Source organism: Eurypyga helias, unplaced genomic scaffold, assembly GCF_000690775.1.
Source record: "Eurypyga helias isolate BGI_N326 unplaced genomic scaffold, ASM69077v1 scaffold11668, whole genome shotgun sequence".
Classification (NCBI taxonomy): domain Eukaryota; kingdom Metazoa; phylum Chordata; class Aves; order Eurypygiformes; family Eurypygidae; genus Eurypyga; species Eurypyga helias.
The window spans coordinates 11,957-38,195 of NW_010267632.1; the positions used below are offsets into that span (position 1 = coordinate 11,957).

Consider the following 26,239-nt stretch of genomic DNA (forward strand, 5'->3'; position numbering starts at 1 on the left):
GCATGCAGGTGCTGGAATGGAATGGCATCCCCTTGACTGGGAAAACTTATGAAGAAGTCCAGAGCATTATCATGCAACAGAGTGGGGAAGCAGAAATATGTGTAAGACTGTGAGTTTTTCCCCATCTTTCTGTTTCCATTTTTTTTTGGCTTTTCATGGCTTTTTTTTTTCTTTTTTTTAAATTACAGTTGCTAAGGTGGAACCTTTGTTAGCACAAAGCATCAATGTAATAATTAAAAAGAGTTCACTGTGAGTGTGGAAGGTCTGTTCTTTTTTTTCTTTCAACATCATAAGGAAAGGCAAGATGAGGCAGATGTTAGTAATTATACTTTTATAAACAATTATATCACCATTGTCAGGCCACAATCTCCTTACATTCACGCACATAAGATTCACTGAATTTCCTGGAGTTAGAAAAAGATGGTAATTTAGCACTAACTTGACTTGTAATGAAATCTGTATCCTTTAGATGAAAGTCATTTAATTATCATGAGAAATGTATAAACTTGCATTTAATCCATTAAAGATTTCCCCTTAAAAGAACCTTTTCTTCTCAACTCCTTAACAGCATTACAAATATGTATCAGCTGAGAAGGGGCCATGCTTGGGAGCTGCTTTCTGTCATGAACCACTTTTGTCATTTACCTACTTAATACAATAATGAGGGTATGAGGAAAGAGTTTCTTTTGTCTCAGGCTTCTCATCTCTTTCTTTAGGGACCTGAACATGCTCTCGGACTCTGAGAATCCCCAGCACCTGGAGCTGCACGAGCCGCTAAGGGCAGGTGAGTGACAAGCTGTTGCTTTGATATTGTAGGACTGGATAGCAGCTGAAAATTGAATGTGATATAAGCTAGGATGCTGGTGTTGTAAACTGAGGTGTTAAATTCCAAATCTTGCCATGGACAGAAGGGGACCGCACCTTATATACAAAGCCAAGCATTTATTGTTTGTTATTATTACTAGCCCAGTTCAATCCATACTGACACAGTTTACACTAATTAATACAAAGGAAATCTCAGTAACAATACTGCAGCTAACATCTGTTATCCATGGAAAACGTCCTGCTAGCTACCCCTTCGTCTATACAAGCCACAGAAAACTGTGGCATAATGGTCCTCCCTTCAGCATCTTCTCCAGGCGCAGCGGGCAGTGCTTTCACTCCGGGGGCATTGCAGCTAGTTGACAGTGTCCTGAGGAATTTACTGTGATGAGCGGGATGTTTGTGGTGAGAGATTTTGAACCCTCCTTGCTGGGAGGTGGATGATGTTGATGATTCTTTCCTCTTTGCTTCAGGTTCTGCTTGGGGCCTCTTTTATATTTTCTAGCATGCCTTGCTCTTTCCTCACCAGTCAGCAGCTCTGCATTGCACATGACTTGACTGGATATCATACACATTACATGTGATACATTCTTGTTCTTCCTTCCTTCTGCTGCCCCTAAAATTTATTTTTCCCAGCTCCTGAGTTTCTATTAGTGTCAGTAACTGACCAGCAACTTCTGGTAGCCCTGGGGCCTCAGCTATCGGCGTGTGCCCAAACTTTGCAGCACTCTGCTGTCACCCCAGGCCTGTGCTCCTATAGCCTGCATTGTTAATCTGGAGTCAGAAATACTTCATTCTACACAGTGCAATTACTCTTGTGCTTTTATATATCAAAATTATTAATAACTGACATTATACCATACAATTATACAGGGTGAAACCTAACTCGGACACATTATGATCATAGCCATCTGGTCATTAGACAGTTGCTGTTGCAACAAGACAAGCTAAAACAAAGCTCCTAGCAAACTGGAGCAATACCAAATAACACACTACAAGTCCTAAGGTCTATGTTAGCTTAATACAAGGCTTGTGTCCTTTTACATGTGATGAAAATACAGTATTTACTAGGCTAAAGGGCTGCAATAGGAAGTACTTTGAAGTTTTGCTATGTGACTTCTAAAATGGCAGCGCTTTTGGGGGGATTCCCTTCTGTTCAATCAATACTATGACTGCAGGCCTCAGTCATGGTATTATATCTAATCTAACTTTGAACCAACATCCACAATCTTACTGGTAATGCAGCCCTTCAGCAAGCTCAGTGCAGATTAAGAGTGTTTCTCTCAGAATCTCACAAATCCATTCTGAGTTCTGTGGTTTTGTGTCTGCTCTTTTGTGAATCAATACACAAGTTACCTGGATTAAATCCTCCTTTTTCTGACCACGTAACTCTCCCCATCTATTAATATACTTACCATCAAGCTACCTTTGGTTGAAAGTGGTTGTTATTGATATTAATTGAAAGAGAAGACTGAGTGTGACAGAGCTCTGAGGCAGAGCAACCCACAATTCTTTTCTTAATGAGCACATCAACACCGCCAAAGGCATTCATAGACACTGATACTGGGCTTTGAAAGGATAGAAGCTAGAATAACCAATATCTTTTATTAATGGACAAAATTCAAAATAAGAAAAAACAGAAATAAAAGGAAATTCCCCCATTCTTGCAGGCATGCTTCCTCCTAGTCTAGCAATCCTCATGGTTTCTGAGTTGGAACAACTCTATATAGACTCCCTTCTGGCTGCCAAGCCAAATCCTTCCTGCCTTCACCTCTGAAGTTTTGCAGACTGCTTTGGAAAGGAACAACCTCCATTCCCTCTGGAAAGAATAAACAAATATTATGGCCTAGCAGGACGGATAAGGCTAATGTATTACCTTAAGCCTCTCATACTTCTGAGAACATGGGAAGAAACCTGAGCCTAGTATCCTTTTAACTCTACACACTTTAAGGCACACATGAAACTTACTTGACCTGATTTCTTTATTGAATGGAGATTATCACCTACAAAAAGTAAATTCTCCTCATTCTTTCCTGGGCAGCAGGGAGGCAGTCAGACTCCTAGCACAGATGCCTCACATAGGTGTGTGTAATAAAGAAAGATAAATTAGGGCTTTTACTCTTAATTTGTTTTCATTTTATTCTGCTTTGATGAATTTATGGTGGTAAAGTTTTGAGCTCCTTTTCTCTTTATTTTTGTATGAATCTTCTCAGGAGCAGAGTTCAGTTTTATTGAATTCCCAGTTGAATTAAAAAAAAAAAAAATTGAGCTTAAAGCTTGTTAGAACAAAGTTCACATACTTGGTGAAACTGGACCAGTTTCAAGCAGTGCACGTTAGCAGAGGCCAGTGTTTAAAATTGTAATTTCATCCTGTTTGAATCAGCATGATCAGCAAGGCCTGTTTTTCTTCAGCTAGAGTATAAACTTCCAGAAAGCTTAAGAGTAATACTGGTCAACAGCACATTGAGTAAAATGATTGGAATTGGGATGTTGGTATTGTGGGGGAGATGTCTGTTTTATATAGGTTGCCTTTTGCATCTTGAGCAAGTGTGACATATCTTCAAAATATATAAGCAGATAGTATGAAAGTTTGTAAAGGTCATTACCCATAGCAGGATGGATTTGAATGTGCTAGCAGTTATCAATACAACGCTCTCTTACTTTAATCCAGTAGATAAAGCAAAGTCCCCAGGGGTTGATCCCAAGCAGCTGGCTGCAGAGCTCCAAAAGGTTTCTCTACAGCAGTCGCCCCTGGTTGCTTCCTCAGGAGTGGAAAAGGGATCTCATGTTCATTCTGGAACCACTTCTGCCACCTCCAGCGCTGTTCCCAGCCCTGGTCAGCCTGGTTCTCCCTCAGTGAGCAAAAAGCGGCATAGCAGCAAGGTAAGAAACTTCTCAGTTATGGGTCAATAACATCTTGATGACAAGAAGAAACTACCTATTTATGTTCTTTAGTGTAGAAAAAAATCACAGCACATACTGATGAATTAATTCCCCTGACAGTAATGAGTATTACTGTTAAGATGTAGAATTTGTACACAAGGAAATGTGTTTTATGTGATTTATCCAAAGTCATATGAGATTGGACCCATTTTGAAAATAGATTTCTCAATATAATTTGTTTTTAAGCAAAATAATTGCCCTGTTCATTCTTCACTGCTGTTGCTTTTTAACTGCACCCTACGTGATGGTGACATACCAGTTCCAGAGAAGCAGCTGGTATTACTAAGACCATAATTTCCCTCTCTGTACTAAGCTACTGTCTGAAGTGTTATAAGCTATGAATAATGATAGCAATATCAAGCATTTCTGTGAAAGCCAGGGAAAGAATGAAAAATAAATTTGCCATCAAAATGTATTCTATCACTAGATAATTCCTGTAAACTTGTCAAGCATAATTTCTTATTTTCTAGCCACATCCTGTCCATTTCTCAGCTGAAGTTCTTTCTCCTTTTGCACCCACTTGCACATCTGGAAAGGGCAGTGGGAATTTGGTAGCATTGTTTCACAGCTGGAACTAAAAGCTACATCATAAAGTCATCTGTCACATTTTTGCATTCAGTGTCCAAAAGGTTAACTCCTGAAGTGAAAATCAGTCCTGCAAAGACTGCATTTCCCTAAGCAATTTGCAGGACAGCTAAAGCTGATTGCTATCCTAAATACTTAGCTTCCACTGTATTACTATGGAAAGCAAAGCTTCACATTGCAAAACAATGTGATTTCTTGATATTTATTTCTCTGTATCTTTTTTCCTTCTTGGGACTGTCAGTTTCCTACTGCATTGGTGTTATGTTTGTATTCTTGTGCTGTTGAAGCTGTGACTGTGATTAAGAACTGCAAACATGTTAGGTACTATACAAACAAAAACCGGCAAATGGTGCCTGCTCATTTCAGATAGCTCTTCAATACTGCTTGCATAACTTTCATATGAGGGGAAACACAAACATCTCTTTCATCCAGTAATTTATCAAAAAACTGTAAATGTATTTATTGATTGTTTTGGTTTGGATAGTAATTCTCTGTTGCAAAATTTCCATAGACATTTATGAACTAATTCAGGCCTGTGATGCACAAGTTAAACATGTATATCAAGATTTACTGCAACTAACTTCATGGATCTGGCAGAATTTCCTAATCATCAGGTTAATAGTCGGTTCCATTACACCTTACTTTGTATATTGTAAACATCACATAGTTTGCCATGTGCTTTATGTTTACCTGTGTGAATAATGCACTTCTGAAGTACAATTCATGATCCTGGATGAAACCTGCTATTGAAGTGTATGCCTTTTGTGGAAAAGAGAGGTCAGGGCTCTTAGTGCAGATGTCACTATCTACACCAAAACCATTTTCATTTGGTTAGAGGAATCACACTCCTAATTCAATGCATACTGTATCATAGTGTGTTCACTGCTTAGGAGATCCATAAATTCTCAATGTACAGTATATCCATGAGAAGACTGGGTTCCCAGCTTTGGCACTGTAGCAGGTCACCTAACTTAGATGCATAAATTTAATTTTCTGCTTCACAGAGGGTTTAGTAATCTTTTATGAAAATTCAGTTAGAGGCTTATAAAGATGAAACAAAAATTATTAAAACTAATGCCTTTATGAAGAGGATGCAAAAGTCAAAAATAATCTGGTAAATATTAAAACATTCTTTGCTTATTTCTGAAAATCACATTGAGAGGCATTTCCTTTATGACAACCGTAGCTCTTGTTGACTTGTATAGTTTCTGTTCATTGACTGCAGGTCAGGTTTATAATGATGTTGAGCTCTGTGAGGAGAGAAAGTTACCGCTCATCCTTTCTGGAACGGCTCTTTGCCTTGGGCTGACAGCATTTCCAGGCATGCTGCAGCTTTGCCAAAGTATCATGACAGACTAAATATCCAAACTGCCTAGATCTTGGTTTTGTGACTGTTCGTATTTTTAGCAAGTAATTTATTTTTTAAAGCTTTTTGTATAAAATATACCCTTCAGAAATGTTGCAGGAGTCTCTTCGGTATTCTGCAGTGCCAATTCTCTTATATTTAATGCTTTGTCCCATTACTACAGAGTGATCGTGCGTACGATCCGAGCCTGGCATTAACAAGTTTAACATCATGGTAATGGTAACCTTCTCCAGGTGTGATGACATTACAAAGCACCGGCTGTTACACAGGGTGTGTGAGTGAGTGGAAATCAGGATGAAATTAAATTAGCCGCCATATAAGAGATTTAAAATTTGGGAGCCTTGAGCTGACTTTATCCTGCGCAGACCTGTTTTCTGTGTAATGTAAAGGCATGATCATTCTACAGTGCAGATTACATCCAGGATATAAATGCCCTATAGAAACATTTAATTGTCTTTGTATCTTGAAGAACAGGGTTTTTTTTCTAAATCATCGGATGTGTTAGTTCCTAGAGAAGTCAGCAGTGAAATGCTTTTCCTTCTGTTAAATTAATCCTCACTGGAGCCCTGATAAAGAATGATACTTATTTGCATCTCTGCCTTTCAATCCAGATCCATCTTCAAAGCTGGCCCAGCTCTGAGCTGGGAGTTAGACCAGATGACCTTGAGAGATCTCTTTCAACCTAAATTATTCATGTTTCTTTGAAATATTTGGGTAGTTCTTCATGGTTAGTTTTAAATCAGCTGACATCAGAGAGAAAAAATATTTAATATGCTGAAACACAACCTTGTAAATGAATACATAGAAGTACACATTTATTTTTACAGAGAAGTAGATGAAAGCAAAGTAAATGCACAGCTAAGGGAAACTCCACTTTAACCATCTTTGGAAGCCCCCACACAAATTCCGCATGCCCATTCCCTTTTTTTCTGAACTTCCATAGTATTTGTACAATACATGCTGTGTTACATGATATATGGAATGAACCAACTCATTTTTTTTGCTATTCAACCTTCTAAAAAATTAGAGCATTTGGACTATCTGGCAGTGATTTTGTAGCCACAATACAGCTAACTCCATGTGATTTTGTAGCATTGTCAGTTTTGTCAGTCCAAGTACCGACTGAGGTCAGAACTATGAAAGTATAATAAAATCCGTTTGTAGAGGTGAAGTATGACAAGTGTAACTCATTTCAGCCCTACCTTTGAAAGTTTACGTAATGCTCGGGTACGTCTTTGTCTTTGGAAAAAGAGTTAGATCCTCTCTTTGAATAGTCTTTCAAGGACCAAACACATTTTAAGAGCCGTTTCCTATCAATCTAAAATATCATTTGAGATTCAAAACATTTTATAGAATATTGATGGCCTATTTTAGGTAGTAGAGAGATTACACTTGTTTAAAACTTTGTAAGTTACCAAGAAAAACTGACTTCAAAATTTTCCATATTTATTTTTGAAAGGCACATGCATTCCCAGAAAAATCAACATTTCTTTTTCTGAAAAAGTTTGTGTTCATAAAGTAACCCCCCTAGAAGGCAAGGTAAACATATAAAACAGACAAAAATAAGGCAACACAAGACTGGGAATATAACTGTATAACAGGCGGGTTTGGACTGGTTTGTCCCTTGTTTTGCCTTGCACTAGTGTTCGGCTGGGATTTTTCTGGTTAATTATGGTCTGCAGATCTGAGTGGCTGAGGGGATGTTTCTTCATGGCAAACTGGAAAAGGGTAGGCGTCACCTTAACTTCATGCTCTGGTCCAGGAAACATAGAATCTGCGTTGGCCCTATTTAAAAGATTTCTAAGGGGTTTTTTTTGAGGGTGGGGCAGCACAAAAGAGAAAGATGGGGTTTACTTTTCTCAGAAAGAAATTCTAATTATGCAGAATATGTCAGACTGCTGGTCACATCTGGAGAAGTAGGAAAAGGTGACTTCCAGATCAGTCTTCAAAGAACAATGAGTTTGTCCTTGTTTGCATCCTTTGTTTTCTGCTCCACCAACCAGGGAAGCAGATGTGGAGAGAATGCAAAAATATTCAAATCCTGCTACTGAACCAGAGAGAACTTTCTTGCTTGACTGATGTCTTGCATATTAGAGGAAGGTCTAGGGTGGCTCAAGGGCACCACCATTTATCAGAACATAATTTTTGAGAGTCCAGGATTTGAAGAAAATTATTATATTATTTTCCAACTACTAACAAACAGGAAGGAAGAAAAGGGAAAAAAAAAAAAGGAGACCAAGGAATTTAATGCTTTTGACAGCAACCTAGAGAAACTCAATGACAGAGAACAGAGTGGAACAGGCAAGGTTATACAGCATTGCAAAGAGGAGGGCAGAAAATTTAAATATCATGTCATGGAAAGTGTGTAGAGTACTTTGAAGATAAAGTGGTGTAGCTGAATCACAAAACATAGAATAATGCAAAAAATATTGTATGAGATATCTTGTAATTATGAAATCCACTTATACACATCGCTCAGTTTTAGTATCATTCTTTCCTCTCTTTCTAACCAGTTTGACCTAAACTCGATTTAAACTAGTGAAACCTTTGCTTTTCAATAGAAATATGGCTGGTTTGTGCTTCACATGTTTTCTCTCTGCATCATTCACTTTTGTTAGACAAGGTTAATGCCACATGTCTTTTTCTCCCCATTTCTCCCTGTGTGGCCAGTCAGCTCAGACTGGCCAGACTTGGTGTTCAAGTTGTCTGATTCTGTACTTGCACAAAGGCTGATCAGAATGTCTGGGCTGGACTTTAAGTGCTGTTGGAATACCATAAATATTAATTTTGAACATACGAATTGGAGACAATGAAATGTTTTTTTAAAATATATAACAATACAGCATTATTAAAAACACTGGTTAAAAAAGTTAACTTTGAAAATCTATTATTTCCAATAGAAATATATGTATATTTGTGAGTGTGTGCCTATGTATTTATTTATGTATTTTCATCTGGCAGCCCACTGAAACTACGAAGTCTGCTTCCCATCCAATTACTGGAGAAATACAGGTAAATATGTAGTTTTTCCTGTGTAAATTGTTGTTGCTACTGGCTGCATTTTTCCAATTCATACGTTTGCTGAAAACAATCTCCATTAACTGATTTTGTATTCATTTCCAACACTTTGAAATGTCAGTAATGTAAGTTAGTGCGAGATTTTTGCCTCTGTCTTTAATGCTTGCCTGTGAAATGCAAAGAGAAGAACAGAAAATGCTGCTGTTGCTGAGCAGGCTAAAAACTCATTCTAATCTTTAATCTTTGGGCACATACTGTGGTTTACTTTAGAAATTCCCAGACCCTGCATTTAAGCAAAGACTGCTGTGTGCTTCTCACAGTGCACTGGATTCATTTCCTTTCAATGGCAAGTTTGTGGTTCTCTCTTATATAAACTGACTATAACTTTTTTAAATGGTGGAACTGGGAGCAGCAGAATAAATGAAGCCTAATTTCCTATAGATTTCTTATTTTTGTTTCCTTAATTCATCCCTCTCTCCTATAATAGTACTAAGGGTCTTTCCATAGTATTATAACATCCTCCCCAGTCTGGGCCTCCAGGTAGTCAGAATTCGTGTAATACCTACTCAATAAACTGGCTATTGCTGAGAATAATATCAAGGGTTCAAATTTCATGTGCTTTTTCCTGACTGGAATCAATTCTCTTTTTTTTTTTTTTTCCCCATCTCATTCTACTCAAGAGAGAAAGACAGAGAATTCTAAAATGTGTTTATTTCCAGCCAAAGTAAAGGTCTAAAATTCATTTTATTCAAGGGATTTTGGAAAGGTATTGAATCATTTAGAAAGTAAAAATAACGTATAACCTTACTATGTTTTAATGCACTCTCTAGCTTCAAATCAACTATGACAAACACCTTGGCAACCTTATCATCCACATCCTTCAGGCAAGAAACCTTGCTCCCAGAGACAACAATGGCTATTCTGATCCCTTTGTTAAAGTTTATCTTCTTCCAGGGAGAGGGTAAGTGCAGGAGAATCCTGAACTTCCTTTTAATTTGGGCTTGTTACTTGTCACTAGTAGAAAGAACTGAGTTATTGCTATAGAAAATCCAGGTCCAACACCAGGAGAAATGGTGTATTTTTAATAGAGAGCCAGATCCTATTCCCAGGATAAAGTGCATAATTTGCTAATTACCTCAGGGACTTCATGATCATCTGTGTAGATGTAATTTTTTTTCATGTTTCAATTTAAAAATTTTAATACATGCAAAAATATGTCTTAAAAGATCAACTCTACTGAAATGTACTAAATATATTTAATGCTTTCTGTAACATAGAAAGCTACATATTGATGTTAAAATGGAATTGTTGCTTCAGCTGAAGATATTCTGATTTCAAAACAGATTTGCAAACATGCAGAATTACAGTATCTGAGATAAATTTAAGGTTCCAATATAATATCAAAGGTGATAAATAATAGAAAAAAATCACTCCAGGTGATCTTTTTATAACTTTCTTTTTTTAAGAGCTAAGTATGATTTTAGAAATTTTGGTAATTTTACATATAATGACTGTATAAATCACTAATCAACTTTTCACAGACCATTACTTTTTTAGACTCTTTAATTACAAGCATCAGCAATTTTATAAGTCTTTTTTTGAGCCCTAAAGTTGCAGAATGTCATAGGTATGCATAAGCATACATGGTTATAATAATCCTGCTGATTTCAGTGACAATATCTAAAGCTAAACTGATGGATCAGACCTCATACTGCAAAGACAAATTCCTGCAGTCTTCTCTTCTTGTGTAATCACACTCATCCTAAAAGACACTTAGGCTAGGACTATTCAACCGAAAATCTGTATTTCTGTTCTATTCAAAGTAACAGGAAAGTGGATGCTGAGGTCACAGCCCAGCATTTGGCATATAGGCAAGCACAGCTAAAAGCACATCAGTGGTACAACTAAAGGCATGCGTATTCTTTTGTAGTTTGCTAATTCCTGCTATACAGCAGTCAGTATTGTTCAGTGGCTCTGGGCCCAAAACTATTACTGAATATAATGGGAACAGATCCTAAATCTTGAGGGTTTTTTTAATGCATCTAAGAGTCTTGTAAAATATTTTTCAAATCAGTCTTACAGATTGAATTTTGCAGATACTGAAGTAGATTCACTGATGCAGAAATAAGACTTCGAACCAGAGATGTCCATCACCCTGCAGAGGTCTAAGCCAAACCCAAGTATAGGTTTAAATTTACTGCCAAGTTATGAAGAATTTGGATTTTATTTTTACTTTACTTTTAAAACATGGCAATGTTACAGTTTTGCATCTACCTTGAGGCTTTAGGGAATAATGAAAATGTAGAGGTTCTCAGAAGTGCCAACTTTTTTTTGTAAAAGCAGAAACTTGAATTGCTACTGAGTATCTTTTAGCCATAGTTCAGTCCATGCTAGACTTATTCTTCCTAATGCCTCTATTTCCTTTGATTCTGATACTAGGAACTACCTGTTATTCTCATGTTCTCTTTCATCTCTGTTCTCATTTTCTCTCAAACTGCTTCCTCTGTGTTCCTAACTCTGTAAATGCTGGATATGCAGACAAGTCATGGTTGTCCAAAATGCAAGGTAGAGTGTACTGTCTTTCATCTATGTGTGCATGCATGATATGGTCAGCCTGTGCATTGAACTATAGATTTCTCTCGAGTTTTGATGGCACCAGATTGCAGCATGGTTTGTTGTTCATTCTCTAATGAATCCCATTTCCAGGTCAGAATGAGCTGGAAACAAGTAATTAATACTCCACAGTGCAATAATATTGCAGGGCCAAACTCTAATTACAAATAGAATTTACTTTGAATTGTGAAAGAATTTATTTCAGGGGTACCTAAAAATTCATTCTCACTCACTGAAAGTTGCAAAATAATCAACTGTGAATTTATATCAAGATTTTGAATGGTGTAACTGCCAAGAGAAGTAGGTACTGTTTGGAAACAAAATGGAAATTTTTTCTCTTTACACCTTGCACAGTGTACAGACATTAAATCCAGGCATAAGGCTAGATAATTACCCAGCTGGCTTTAAAGCTGTTTTACCACATAAATGGCTATTTGTGGTAAAGGTGTTGAATTTTTAGGTATTGAAATTACTAGTTCTTTTTTTTTCCTGGAGTTGGAAACATAAAGCAAACTCCATTCTTAAGATATCCTAATACCAGCCCAGGCTAAGTATATAATGATAGTAATTCAGCTCTAATTCTAAATTTGTTTAAAAGTAGAAACCTGACCAAGCAAGTCAATAGATTTAAAAAGATCTTCTCTATCATCAGCCTGTTTCTTCATTAATAGAATTATTTAATGAATGTGTTTAAATGCCACATTTTATATGCAGTTATTCTATTATGCTTTTTTCATTGTACTTTCAGTTATCTTATGTATTGGTAAACTATAGTTAGGGAAGCACAGAGAAACGATAGAGTAATGCAGTTTGCATCTTTTCACACAGCATAATTTTAAGTGCAAGTTATTTCATACTAGGTATAGACTGCTTGAATGAATAGGTTGTATTAAAGCGTCACCATCTATCTGTTAATCACAGTTGTTGGGGGGAAGATGCCTCAGTGGTATGAATTTAATGTATTTGCCTTAAAAACAGATCACATGACATTTTAAACAGGCCTAATCTGTATAACGCTATCCCAGCTTTGTTAAGGTAAGAAGTAAGTGGGTCACTCTGGGTATAGGAGGAGTTAGGATAAGTTGCTATTTTATTAATAGTTCATCAGAATAGTTACTCACTTGAGGAGTACGGTGAGTCCAGAGGGAGGTGCTGCCAGCCCAGCTGTCTGTTGCCTGTGTCCTGTGTCTCCTTATGGGTCAGTGAAATCTTGCTAAGAGTGATGGGGGTGCTTATGTCATATCAGAGAGTAGGAAAAGGCGGCTACTGCGGTGCTTAAAAAATGTCAGTGCATAACTGAATAGGATTTGCCATCAAAATCTAGTTTACAAAAGGATTCAGATTTTTTATTTCAGCTTTCCATGCAAGACATACAAAGAAATAACTTTTTGTGAGTGTCTTTTTCATATGCTCTTGGTCCCCCTAGATTTTAATTCATCCTTTTCTTACTGCAATACAAGAAAAAAGAAAACTTTTTTTTTCCAAAATATACCATTTTATGCTGTGACTGCCAAAACTGATTGCATTGTGGAGAGCTAATGGTTTGTTCTCATAAGCAGATGTGGACAGATACTTTATTTCACAGGTGCCAGTGCCCTTCACATTTTTCTGTAAACTGGAAGACAGTGGATAGCATGTTTTGCAAGGCAATAAATGGAACTGCATAGAATGGCTATGAGCAAAAAGTAGGAGCAAAAACAGCTGCAAGTCAGTTTTATTACAAGATAACGGTGTAATAAGAATCTTGGATATGACCACCCCCTTTTGGAGAATAAGGCCACTATACACTCCAGAATAATTACAGGGGACCACTGCATAGTAGAATTGATTTTGTAGAGTGAAAATGCTGATGCTGAAGACCCAACATTGACACATATGTGTCAATGAAACACATACCTGTTCCACATAATGTTAATTCAGACTAGCTCCAATCTGGTACCATGCGTGGTACACCATTATCTGATTAAATGAGTCCCTGAAGTGCATCTTCTGAGTTAATTTCATATGAAAGGAATCTAGTTCATTAGCTCTGAGACAGTGCCACAGTGTGAACCAAAACACAAATGGTCACCACAAAATGGTGACTTTTTTCAGTCAAAAGTCAGAAGTGAGAATCAGGAGAACAGCACAATACCGAAAATTAATGTGGACAAACCGTAAGAGATTTTAATAGGTACAGGTCATTCTGTGCCATTTGGCCTTAGTGCTGGAGATGAGTCCTGGACATGTTTAATTTAGTAATAGATATAGCATGTAAGTCCTTTAATATATGGGAGATGTGAACAAAAGAGAAAAGGCAGTTAACTTGCAGAGTGGCAAAAAGAAGTTCTTTACTTTGCATTTTGTGGTTTCAAAGTTCTAAAAGCTTTTCCTGTTTTCCTACCCTGCTCTTTGAGATGTCCATTAAAATTTATATTAAATTAAGATTGGAATGGAAGCAAATCTGACATCAAAGCTCACAGAGCTAGATGAATCCATATTCTGTTAAAGGTTAGTATATTGTTTTCTCCATACTCAGGAAATGCGAAGTACAATAAAAAACCACTACCGATTCTTTTTAAAGACAGATTCTGCAGACAAACATTTTATTCTTGCCTATTGATAAAAACAATCATGAGCTTCATGCACTTTTATGTTTGTTTCCAGTACAGTTAAAGGTATAGGCAGAGAACAGAATCAATAAGAAATTAGTGTTTCTATCATTAACAGGATATTAGTTACCCCATGGCATTCATTAAATGTTCTTGTGAGATGAGACTCCTGTAATTAGAGACTGTAACCTATAAATATAATGGATTCATGCTACTTTAAAGTGCTAATAGTAGGATAGTCTTGGAAAAGAAATCAATGCCTTATCACTTTAATTTATAATGAGAGCCAACACCTACAATGAGAGCACAAAGCATACGTGCATTTTCTGACCTGATGCTTTATCTGGAAATGGTTGCAGGCAGACCTACCCCACTGAAGAGTCCGAAGAAGATGTTTTAAAAGACCATGTCAGGAAATCATACTAATTAAAAAAAACCCAAAAAGGAAAGTCTGTCATAGTCCTCACATAACCCTGAGTTGTTGCAGAAATGATGAATGCAGTTCTTTCCCTTTTCTTTTTTTTGGTTTGTGCATGGATTTTTTTGCATTAGAACTGAAAGAAACAGAAGATCACTAATGTAATGTTTCCTTCCTTTGTTCAAATTCAGTGCTGAATACAAGCGAAGAACTAAGTACATACAGAAGAGCTTGAATCCTGAGTGGAATCAGACGGTCATTTATAAAAATATCTCCATGGAGCAGGTGCGTGACTGGTAGTACTGTTCAGTGCAATTTGCTGCTTTATTATTTCTATGGTCTGCAGTGCTTACTGTGAAAGGGGCAGTGCTACTGGCAATTCTGTGAACCCCTGTAAAATCTTGCCAAATTCAGGGGAAATTTGGAACTATTCCCTTGTCTCTGACAGAGCTTACTATATTAATACTCTTTTCTTGTCCCTTCTACTCATAAAAATGGCAATTTGTGGGGATTACACTCATAATCATGTAATAAATACAGATGAGGCAATTTAAAAAATGATAGTGGAATAGAGGGAGTGAATAACTTAAGACAGTAGTTTCTGAAGTAGATGCAGAAATAACTGTCACTCCTCATTCCAAAAGCCATCAAAGCTCATACAAAACACAGGTCCTACCATTTTCTTACTAAAAAATATTTATAAAATGTAGAGATATATTTTTAGATTTAGCAGCAACATACAGAAATGGTCTTGAAATACGAATAATCTGATAAAAATTAGAAGATATTTAATTTTCTTGTTACAGAAAGATTTAACTCACATGTGGGAAAGAGGTCTATGGAAGCCTTCTCTGTTTCTTGATGGCTTCCTAACTCTAACTCACCTATAGGGTTAACTTAAGCAGTATATAACAACTGAACCTTTTTTTTCTCCATCTCCCCTTTTAAAGGGACTTTTTACCACTTGAAAAGGGCATAATGAGCAAAGCAAAATTATCAGAAAAATCAGTCCATTTGTTTAAATTATGAAACATATTTTATAGAATATTGGATTTTTTTGCCTTTCTTAATGTTTTGTTCTTGATACTTTCAACTTCATTTTTCAAGGCCACCAAATATATAAATTGAAATCAGGGAGGTTTAGATTAGATATCAGGAAGAAATTCTTCACAGAGAGGGTGGTGAGGCACTGGAACAGGTTGCCCAGAGATGTTGTGGATCCCCCATCCCTGGATGTCTTCAAGGCCAGGCTGGATGTGGCTTTGAGCCACCTGGTCTAGTGGAAGGTGTCCCTGCCCATGGCAGGGGGGTTGGAACTAGATGATCTTTAAGGTCCCTTCCAACCCTAACCATTCTATGATTCTATGATTCTAAATCTTCCAGTACTTCTTAAAAAAGCCCAGAATAATCCAACACTTTAGTGAATAGCTGTCCCAATGCTTTTAATATAGTCCTCCAACATGACGCCAGGACCTCAATAATTATCTTCCTAACTTAAAATTTGGTAACACATTCTTCTTGTTCATTGAGAGAAATATAGATTAAGAAACTCATTTTTGCGTAGAGGAAAACTCTTCAAATAGAGTTTGCTTATGGTTGCTCATGCCATCTACACATATGAACTTAACAGGCAGTAGCTCAGTTTTACTTCAAAGTACCCTGTTGTATGTAGCAGTTATGGTTTGCTGAGTTTTGCTCTTCCGTGTAGCCTTGCAGGTTCTTCAGGTTCTGCTGTGACTTTTCTAAGAGCTGTAATTAAGAGTGCTTGAATGTTGGACATTCAGTGGTTGTTTGGTGATTTTAAATTGGATAATGTTTTTAGTCTAGGATTACTTAGAGATTTTTATGTCAGAAAACTTAGTATCCTTGATGTAATTTTTCTGACCATTATTTGATGAAATTTGCCTTTTGGTTACATATTGAATTTGTTGAACCTCTGCCTTCTATTTGCAAATCTCCTTTTCACTTCCTCTGAGACTGTTATGCAGTGCTTATAAGTGTATAAGCTTCATCTGAGCACTGAAGATGTTCTATATTTTGCCCTCTTGTCACACAGAAGTGTGTGCAGGGAATAGTGTTTCCTTCCACACCTTTCTTTGTCCTGTATCTAGTGGTAAAATACCAGTGTGAGTGACACTAAAGTAAAATTCAGAGCCCTAACTTAGAGAATATACAGTAAAGAACATTTCTAAATCACCATATAATTCTATGCTGGTGATAAGTACCCTCTACAGTTTGAAGAACTATCACCATGCAGTAGTATATTGTTTGCACTCATAACCCTCAGGAATGGGTACTTCAGAATAGTTAGGAGTATGAAGACAAGTTCAAGACAATAATCATGACAGACTGGGAATGAGTGTTTTGATCACCAAACAAGCAAAACTGCATTGCACCCTAAGTTATACAGAGTAAGCAGTCATACCCTAACATAAAATCATGAATCTTTATAAATATTATTTCTTCAAAGAAGCATTTCCCTTCATTCCATCAAAGCATGGGTTACTTGCTGACAGCAAATAAGTATTATTAAATATTTCCTAATATAGTCCTTTTAACGTCACTGTCTAGACTTTAGCTGGTTCTACAATTTTTCATTTGCCTTTTCTGTTTGATAACCTAGCTGAAATTAAAGTGAAAATAATTATGGGAAATAGAACACTCTCTGAAATGAAACAGACTTTTTCAAGGTCGGAATCATCAGTTTTATCACGTAGCAAATTCTACTTTGACAGTTAGAGAAAAAATAAATTAAACTGAGTATTTAGTAATTTCAGGTTTTTGTTAAATAATAAAGTGGAGATAATTACAGTTTGAGAGGAAGGCCGAGTACACACATTACAAATATTGTATAATAATTGCTAACTCAAGTCAAATACCTACTCAGAGCATGAAAGAAAGCATCAGAATGATTTAAGGAGAAGATGGTAAAAGATGTAAGTTTTGTTGCTGGTCAGGCCTTTGGTATTATGTATGACCATGATATAGGGTGTGGCTTTCTTTGCCTCAATTTCTTTCTTGTCAGAAAGCAGATAAAATATTTCCTTAAATGATGGATATAATTCATTAAAGCAAATAGCTCCTGCTATAGCTCATGTGCTTAAATTGAAGGTAATGTATTTAGCAAGAGTAATATTTTCAAAATCCTTGAGTGATGCAGGAGTTTATGTTTTATTTCCAAAAGTAAGAAAAACTCCTTATGAATCAGCAAGATGTTGGTACCTAAATCTTACTTAATATCTTGGACAAGAGAAAGTAAATTTCTAAGTGAGCTAGCAAAAATCTTTTTATCCTCCCATGTACAGAAGTACTGCAATACAGAGAAGAGTACAAACGTTAAATATTAATGTAAACACAAATAAGTATAATGCATTATTTAATACACCACCTTAATTTCTACTCATCAAATATCCTAACTGAGACAGCAATCTTTTATGTTATTTCTGAATCATAGAATCGTAGGATGGTTTGGGTTGGAAGGGACCTTACATCCAGTTCCAACCCCCTATGGGCAGGGACACCTTCCACTAGACCAGGTTGCTCAAAGCCTCGTCCAGCCTGGCCTTGAAGAATTCCAGGGATGGGGCATCCACAGCTTCTCTGGGCAACCTGTGCCAGTGCCTCACCACCCTCTCTGTGAAGAATTTCTTCCTGATATCCAATCTAAACCTCCCCACTTTCAATTTAAACCCGTTACCCCTTGTCCTGTCACTACAGGCCCTTGTAAAAAGTCCCCCCCAGCTTCCTTGTAGCCCCTTCAAGTACTGGAAGGTGCTATAAGGTCTCCCCAGAGCCTTCTCTTCTCCAGGCTGAACAAGCCCAACTCTCTCAGTCTGTCCCCATAGCAGAGGGGCTCCAGCCCTCTGAGCATCTTAGTGGCCTCCTCTGGACTTGCTCCAACTGGTCTATATCTTTCTGATGTTGAGGGCCCCAGAGTAATTATAGGGATTTACTTTCAACATACAAGAAAACCAAACTTCATTAAAATTATTTCTTCCAGTCATGAGTTGTATGAGATTTTCAAGGAATGTGTGTTAAATATTTCAAGTAATGAGTATTTAGTTACACATACCCACATTAACCATAACAACACCCAGTACTGTCCAGACATTTAAAACAAGAAACAGACACTTTTGTATGCTTGGTGTTTTTGGTTATATCTTCCATAAGATAAAATATTATTCACATTGGTTATTTCTCCATGTTCCTTCATTTTCTGTAAAAGATAGTTGGCCACAGCAGCCTAAAGCTAACTGGAGTTCACATGCAGTAATATGCTTTTAGGCAGGTTTGGGATTTTTTTATTATTATTTATATTACTTTATTTTCAATTTTTTTACAAGGCAAAGCCTGAAATTAGTTGTAGTTTAGTAACACTTTATTTTCATAATATGCTTGGAACTCAGACATTGTTCACAACATGTGTAAACTGCTTTCCTTCTTGTGGGAAAACTTTCTCATTTTCCTGTTGATGCATTGCCCACTTGCAGAAACCCACTATCAGGGGTAGTGGGTTCCTGCAACCCATTTCAGTATGGCCGCCAGTTAAATTCCTGATGGGGATCTGAACTTCTGGCTTCACATCCAAAAACTGGATGATGTTAGGCAGAACCCTACTTTGCTGTGATGGTCTAATGGCTGCTTTTAAAATCACTAGCCATTGAGTGTTCTTTGCTTTCAATAGTGGTACATAAATACATCATCAGAAAAGCAAATTTTCCTCCTCTTTCAAACTCATTTCATATACTCTGCCTAATAAAGCTCTTCTGATGGTTTTTCATTGTTGTAACATTTTATAAAAGCTTTATTAAACTAAGAGGCTTAAAATGGATATCACAAAGAAATATAGAGTACTATAAGTTTTCAGCACAGTTTTATTATCATACTAATGCAAAGAAATTAGCAAAGTAGAGTTGCAGTTACTTGAAAATCTTCTCTATATTCCCCTTTTCACCAAAAATTCTTCAAATTTTCTTTTTTTTTTTTCTGTGGTAATACATTCTTCTCTCTGTCATTGCAGTCATTGCTTGAAACAAGAAGACAACACGTCCTCCCAAAATATCAGCAATTGAGAAAACACATTTCTAAAATGTATTTATGCTATTCCTCTTTTTTAAAGGGTAAAATACATATACTTAATAAAACATCTAACAGGAAATTATATCATCCAGAAAACTAAAAGTAGAGTAGACCAGTGGCTGCTGAACTAATTTTTCAGATTATTTTTGATGTTGCATTTTCAATACTGTTTTGGAACAACAAAAAAAAGGAACTTTATTCAGCCAAGGAAATCAGCTTTACAAATATTCTGTAAGGGATGTTCAAAAGAGAATCTTTTCATTCAAATTTTTCCAGGATATTTTTAAAAAGTATGTTTAAGAAGAATGTTGCCTAATTGTGGAGGAATAAAACAGAGAAGGATTAAAGAATTGCTCTCAAATATATGTTTGAGGTTTTTTTTAATTTTAGCTTTCAAGTCATGTTTTTGCATGCTTAAGGAGTACTTTGCTGATGCTAAAAATAGTATAATTCCCCTTTGTGTGTGTTTTCCAGGATATGCTGATTTAAACTTGATTTTGAAAGGCACTGGCTTTGCATAGTTGCTCATTTTTCTAAAGGTAGCTGGGAGCAGAAATTATTCTAAATGCATAATAATTAGATGAAATTATCATTTAAAGGCAATTTAAAGTTATTAGGAACTGTCTGAATTTGTGTTGCATTAAACCAACGGGCAGTGGAGGTAAATAGCAAACTGTGATTTTCTTGAAAGTATATATAATATGTACGGTAAATGCTATACTCTATGATTTTGAACAATGACGTGATCCTTTGTTGTCCCAAGAAGCCAATTAATAGTCAGCGACGCATTGCTTCTCTTGGGATGATGATCTCAATAATCACGTAAGATTTCTCATTCTGACCTCTTTTATTCAAGTATATGAACACAGTCCTGTTTTCCTTAGCAACTCGCAGAAGTGTCCAACAAATTCTTCACTTACAACTTCTCAGCCTGACTTCACAGGCATCCCACACCCCCAGAATTTTGTCCTTCTCCCTTTCAAGCCACATTGATTTATCTGCCTCTCCAGCCACCTGCTAGCCTTTTGCCCCACCATACAACACCCATAATTAATCACCTCCCCACCTGTCCCCACAGACCCCTGGGTTGATAGTCAGGTCAATCTTTCCAATTAGGTCAACAGCTTTGTTCAACAGCACTATCTTGTCATACAGAAAGACTTTCTTGTTTCTTACTGTAACCTGTAGGAAGAGTGCTAGAACAGCTATCATGCTTAACAAGATCTGCAGATAATGGGTTTTGATGGCTGTCATTGACACCTAGCTGTACAGCTTGTCCTGCTTGTCTGGATCACCTGCAGAGTCCCGTTGTCGGCACTGAATTGCAGGGGTTGTTCAAGACAGATGACATTGTGTAAATAGTGTGTTTTAAATAATACATTTGAAATTCACACCCAAACGCAGTTTAGGCAAATGTCTGAGTTCAGACAAATCTGAAGATGAAAAGCTGCAGAAATACAAAAATGGGGCTTTAATAATCAGTTTGACGCTTGTAGTAGACACAGATTCTGTCAAAAACAACTTGTCCAAATTCCTAAAATAGGGCCCAGCACAGCACATTCGTCTTGTTAACAAATAATTGCCCCAAATTATTTTTCTTAGACAAAGGTTCATAGAAGGACAAAAGCTGAATAGAAGCCACCATAAAGATTTGATCTGAAGTTTATGATGGCAATGTGGTTAATTATCCTTTGATTTAAATTGCAGCTGAAAAAGAAAACACTGGAAGTGACTGTGTGGGATTATGATAGATTTTCCTCGAATGACTTCCTTGGTGAAGTGAGTATCTTACTTCCTCCTCTCTAACTCTCACTTGTTAGAAAGTTGATAACTACATGCTGGAAACCATTTGCTTCCAAGGTATGGTATGTGTGTTAAGTAAAACCTTTGTTACATCACAGTTCTACTGCTGACTTCTTAACAGACTGTCATGATTTCTTTCATTTACATGTGGAAGATGCCTTTCCTTTGTCTTGATAAACTGTGGGCAAGTTCATTTTGGACTCAACACCATACTATTTCACTGAAAATTAAGATTATTTGAGCCTGAGATAGTGACAGTCTTCAAAGTGACTGAGTGGGGAATTCTTGTTATGACTGATAAGCTGTCTGCCTTGAATTTAACATAACATGGAAAAGCTAAGGAAGTATCCATCTTCGTAAATGATTAAAGGATTAAATTCTGCCATCAAACCATAATTTAGCACATGTACAAGTATCTGGAAGTGTGAGTAGTCTGGTTTTGATGATCGAGGTCTAATTTTTAACACTACAAAATATCATTATCAAAGTATGACTGAAGGCAAAATCTTGTAATTAATAATAAATGAGATTAGGGATCATGGGAAGAAGTATGCTCTCTTAAAAGCAAATAAAAAACCATTCATATTCACCTATAATACAGAATTACCAACAGTAAGTATATTATCAAAAAGGTCATTAAAAATGTTATTACAAAAGAGGATTATAAACCTAGGAAAATCAATCACTCATATACAGAGTTACTCAGAGTATCTCTGCTCATTCTGCATTTGAATTTCACAAAAAAGGCATTCAGTTCAACTCCAGTTCCCCTTTGTGTAACTACAAAACTGAGCAATCAGTGTCACTATTTGCAGAATGACTAAAATAAGTGTATAGGAAACAGCTACATGATTACTTATTTCCTGCACACTGCATCAGTACTCTTGTTGAGTTCAGCATGTTTGTCCAAATGCAGGGCTTTACTGAATATTTACATCATTGTTATTTTTGACACTTAGAAAATGAATGCTCCAACAGCTGGTTCTACAGGAAGATTTAAACTTTTGCCCTAAAATATTTTCAACATCTAGAACTATTGTATTTATTAAATTATTCAGACTTAAATATGAAAAGAATTCTCCACGGAAAAAAAAGGAAGGAAAAGGACTATCTATCTAGTGTATTTCAGGATCAGGATGTCCAGAGGAATCCTGCACCATAAAATCAAATATGGGTGTACCCACAATTTGTGCCATAAGGACTTGCTTGAATAGAGCCAGCACCACTTGTGCACCCCATAAGTGGCACATCATGGTTCACATCCATGGGACGTGAACCCTCTTCTACAAAGCAGAGCCCCTAACCTATACTGACTATTGCGAACAATCCCCAACTATGCTGTCATCCAAACTATTCCCAGAGCCTTGACCGAACACCACAGCAGGGGGCATGCTCAATAGTTAATCTGTCCAGATTAAGTATAAACCTAACCAGACAGAACAAGCCAGGCCATATACAACCTATGAAGCTGAAAGAAAAAAGCTTTTAATGTAGAAATAATCAGTTGTGAAGAGACTTCCTCATCCCTAAACTTGAAGAGGCTTTCTTTTATCGGAGTCTTGTAATAAGCTGACAAAGACATCGTTCCCCAAGGTAGCTGCACACTTCGTCTAGCACTTTAACCCTTTCCTGGCTGAACCCAGCACACACTTCTAAACTTCCCTACATTCCATTAATTTTAACCCTCACTTTAGAGCCAAATGCAAGGCTGTTTTTGTCCTTTCCTTCATTCAAGACTCTCTGGTGACTCTTTCGTACCTTGCATCTCTTGGCACTCTCAGACCGTTAAGGGGGTAAGGGTCCTTATTGGTGCCAATGCTCATTTCATTTCCACACTGCTATTGCTTCTCCCTTTTTTTCCTCAGTGAAGTACGTCTAACAGGCATACTTAATTTTATTATTTTAGTGACGTGCAAAGGTATCCCTATTCTTTTCTTTTTGTTACAAATTCTGTATATGTGGATTTTTGAAAAGGATCAACAAACACCACTCATATTATTGAGGACCTTATGAAAAACAAATATAACAGTCACAAAAAGGAGAAAATAACACTGCCTGATACTTCTGTTGGGATATGTCTGTACAGAGGCAGAATGGATAGATGTCTTTTTAGTCTAGCTTTCAAGCTACTGCTCATAAGCTATTCTTTATACTATCTATCCATTTTGGTATGGAGCTATGTCTAAGCTCATAGTCCTTACCGAGGTCCTGTTGAGAAGATGCATTAGTTTAGACACATCAATATGCTTACAAATGTGGGTTTGTGATCACAGCTGGCTTATATCAGATGAGGTCAGAGCATGGGCAGAGTCCTGAATCTGTCAGCACACAGTCTTATACCCTTAACTTCTTACATTTGATTGCAACTTCTGGCAACACAGCTGTTGACTCTCTGCTGTACACAATCATTAATAGATCAGCTACAGGCCATGTATTGTACTTTGATTTATCTATAGGTATTGATCGAGTTATCCAGTGTCTCTCAGATTGACAACACTCCTCGGTGGTACCTTCTAAAAGAACAGAGTGAAAACATTGATCACGGGAAATCTCATTCTGGACAGAGTAGCCAGCAGTCTCCAAAACCATCTGTCATCAAAAGCAGAAGTCATGGAATTTTCCCGGACCCCTCCAAGGGTAGGAATGACTTGGTGAACCTGATATGATATATTTTCCTAGATGATGGTGATAAGCTTTGCTACGTGGAAGATCAAACAAAAAACCAAAGTTACCACTATGAAACTTGTACACATTTTTATTAAAAAATTATTCATTTCTGTGATTAACTCATTGGAGCCAAGGCTTAATTTGGCTTGATCAGTGCCAGCCAGCTTACTGAATAATCGTGTCCTTAAAACAGCAGTTTACAAGCTCTATGTGCTTTGTGCATCTACTATAGATTCTGTGCCCTTTTTATTTTATTCCGGTAACCCTGGCCAAATTCAATATCTATTTAGCTTTCTATTTTTCACGTTCCTTAAATATTCTGTGGCATTTTATCTTCTAGAAATGTCACATCAATATTTGATAGAATAGCAATTATGCTATAATAATGCATATGCATTTCCAGTCAATGGTAACGGGCTGTAGCCTTTCTCTGTTGTATTGGAAATCGGTAGAGCTGGTGTAGTAGAATTTTACCAGTGTTTACAAAAGCAAGTTTGATGTCAGTGTTTCCTGCTCCAAGAAATTAATCTATACCTTTTTTTTTTTTAATATACTAAATAGTCAGTGGCCAGTTGCTCACTTAAAACACAGTGTAAGTTCATATCAAAGCAAATAGCATCTAGATGAGAGCCTCAGAGTGATGACTCTGTTTCATCTCCTTTGTGTTTCTCTATGTAATGTTTTACAGGGATTGGTGTATATATTATAACTATATCTAAATTAGAGGTTAGTATAGAAATAAATTAGGCTATAGTTTTGGCCAGGGTATTCAACCGAATAAAACTGCTTGCATTAGCTAAGTATTCAGTACCTGTGTAAGTGATTCTAGTTAGTCTCTACATACTAGAAAAGTAGAAAGTAGAAAACAAATTAGTCTTTAGGCTGCCTGCACAGGAGGCATAATTCACAGGTGAAAGAAACCCAATAGTGAATTAATTATTCCCTGGGCCAGAGAACAGTGGGGAAGTAGAAAATGGTGCTTGATAAGAGTTTCCTAATCACTGTAGATCCCAAGATTTTGAATGGCATTGCACAGCTTAATCTTTATTCCTTGTTCTGGAATGAAGCTAGAAAGACCAGTCAAGAGAAAGAAAAGGAAATTTCTTGTTTTTAATAAATGCAACGGTTGTGTTTCTTCATTTTGTTCATAGACATGCAGGTGCCCACCATTGAGAAATCCCACAGCAGTCCAGGGAGCTCCAAATCTTCCTCTGAAGGACATCTACGCTCTCATGGTCCATCTCGCAGCCAAAGCAAAACCAGCGTCACTCAAACTCACCTTGAAGACGCTGGGGCAGCCATCGCCGCTGCTGAAGCAGCTGTCCAACAACTTCGCCTTCAACCAAGTAAAAGACGCAAATAAATTCCTCAGCATGGCAGCTTAATGTTCATCTGTTGCCTTTTTCCCTGCTGTCCTTCCCTTTTTGGCTATTTTTTTTCTGTTCTTGGCACACTGTGTTACTCTGTTCAATGTGTTTCTTTGTGTGCCTGTGTGTGAATACATGTAATTACAATATACTCTTGTATTTAGAAGTATTTTTATTTATTTATTTATTTTGATTTATATAGACTGCAGTGAAACTGGCTGTTTCTCCATCAGTCCCTTCTCATAGTCCATGATGTTCCATGGTTGTGCATGACTCATAGAGAATTCCATTGTGTGGTGGTGTTTTGATGTCACTAAATAACTACCAATGAAATAATCAAAATCTGCGGAGATGCGGCTGCTAGCTCTTCAAGTTGCACACAACCAGTACTGAGAGCACATTAACAACACAATTTATCTATAGGTAGTAATCAGGAAGGACAGTACTACATACACAAAATAAGATTTAAAATTGAAGAAAAAAGTTTTTAACTACACAGCTGAGATTTCTATTTTTGAAACATGACTGTAAATACCTAATTTTTAAAAATGGAAATATAAGGCAACCTTCTTAATATCTCAGATAAAACCCTGTTAGTGATGAGCAAAACAGCAGTAGATGAAAACATTAAACACATTAAATGCAAAATCGTTAAACACACAAAGCCATTAACAACATCAGATTTCAACAGCGTTATCAAGTTAGCAAAGTTAAAGGTTGTTGAGAGCTAAGTCAAGTGTCATAGTCAGGTCAATTTTTCTGGTAATTTTTGTGCCATGGGTTGATTAAGGATTAATAGAGATTTCATCTGACAATTTTAAATAAATTAATAAATTGAAACTTTTTCTGTTCAGGAGGATTTCTCTCCAGACTATACTTCAGACCAGTATCTGAATGCTAGCTGAGGGTTTAGTTGACGGAAATTAAAACTTTCTGACTGTGGAATCATTATGTTTGTCTTGAGGAC

At 36.8% G+C, this 26,239-nt stretch overlaps 1 protein-coding gene across 1 annotated transcript; it reads left to right on the plus strand.

Moving 5' to 3' along the window:
* Positions 1-25,434, plus strand: LOC104513989 (protein piccolo-like; the record flags this gene model as incomplete). Its single annotated transcript, XM_010157500.1, has 10 exons — positions 1-109; positions 717-784; positions 3,494-3,705; positions 8,678-8,728; positions 9,565-9,695; positions 11,273-11,299; positions 14,548-14,641; positions 21,143-21,214; positions 23,695-23,875; positions 25,057-25,434. Coding segments are annotated over 10 exons (1,157 nt in total), but the record flags the coding sequence as incomplete, so codon positions are not given.
* Between the last annotated feature and the right edge of the window lie 805 nt (positions 25,435-26,239).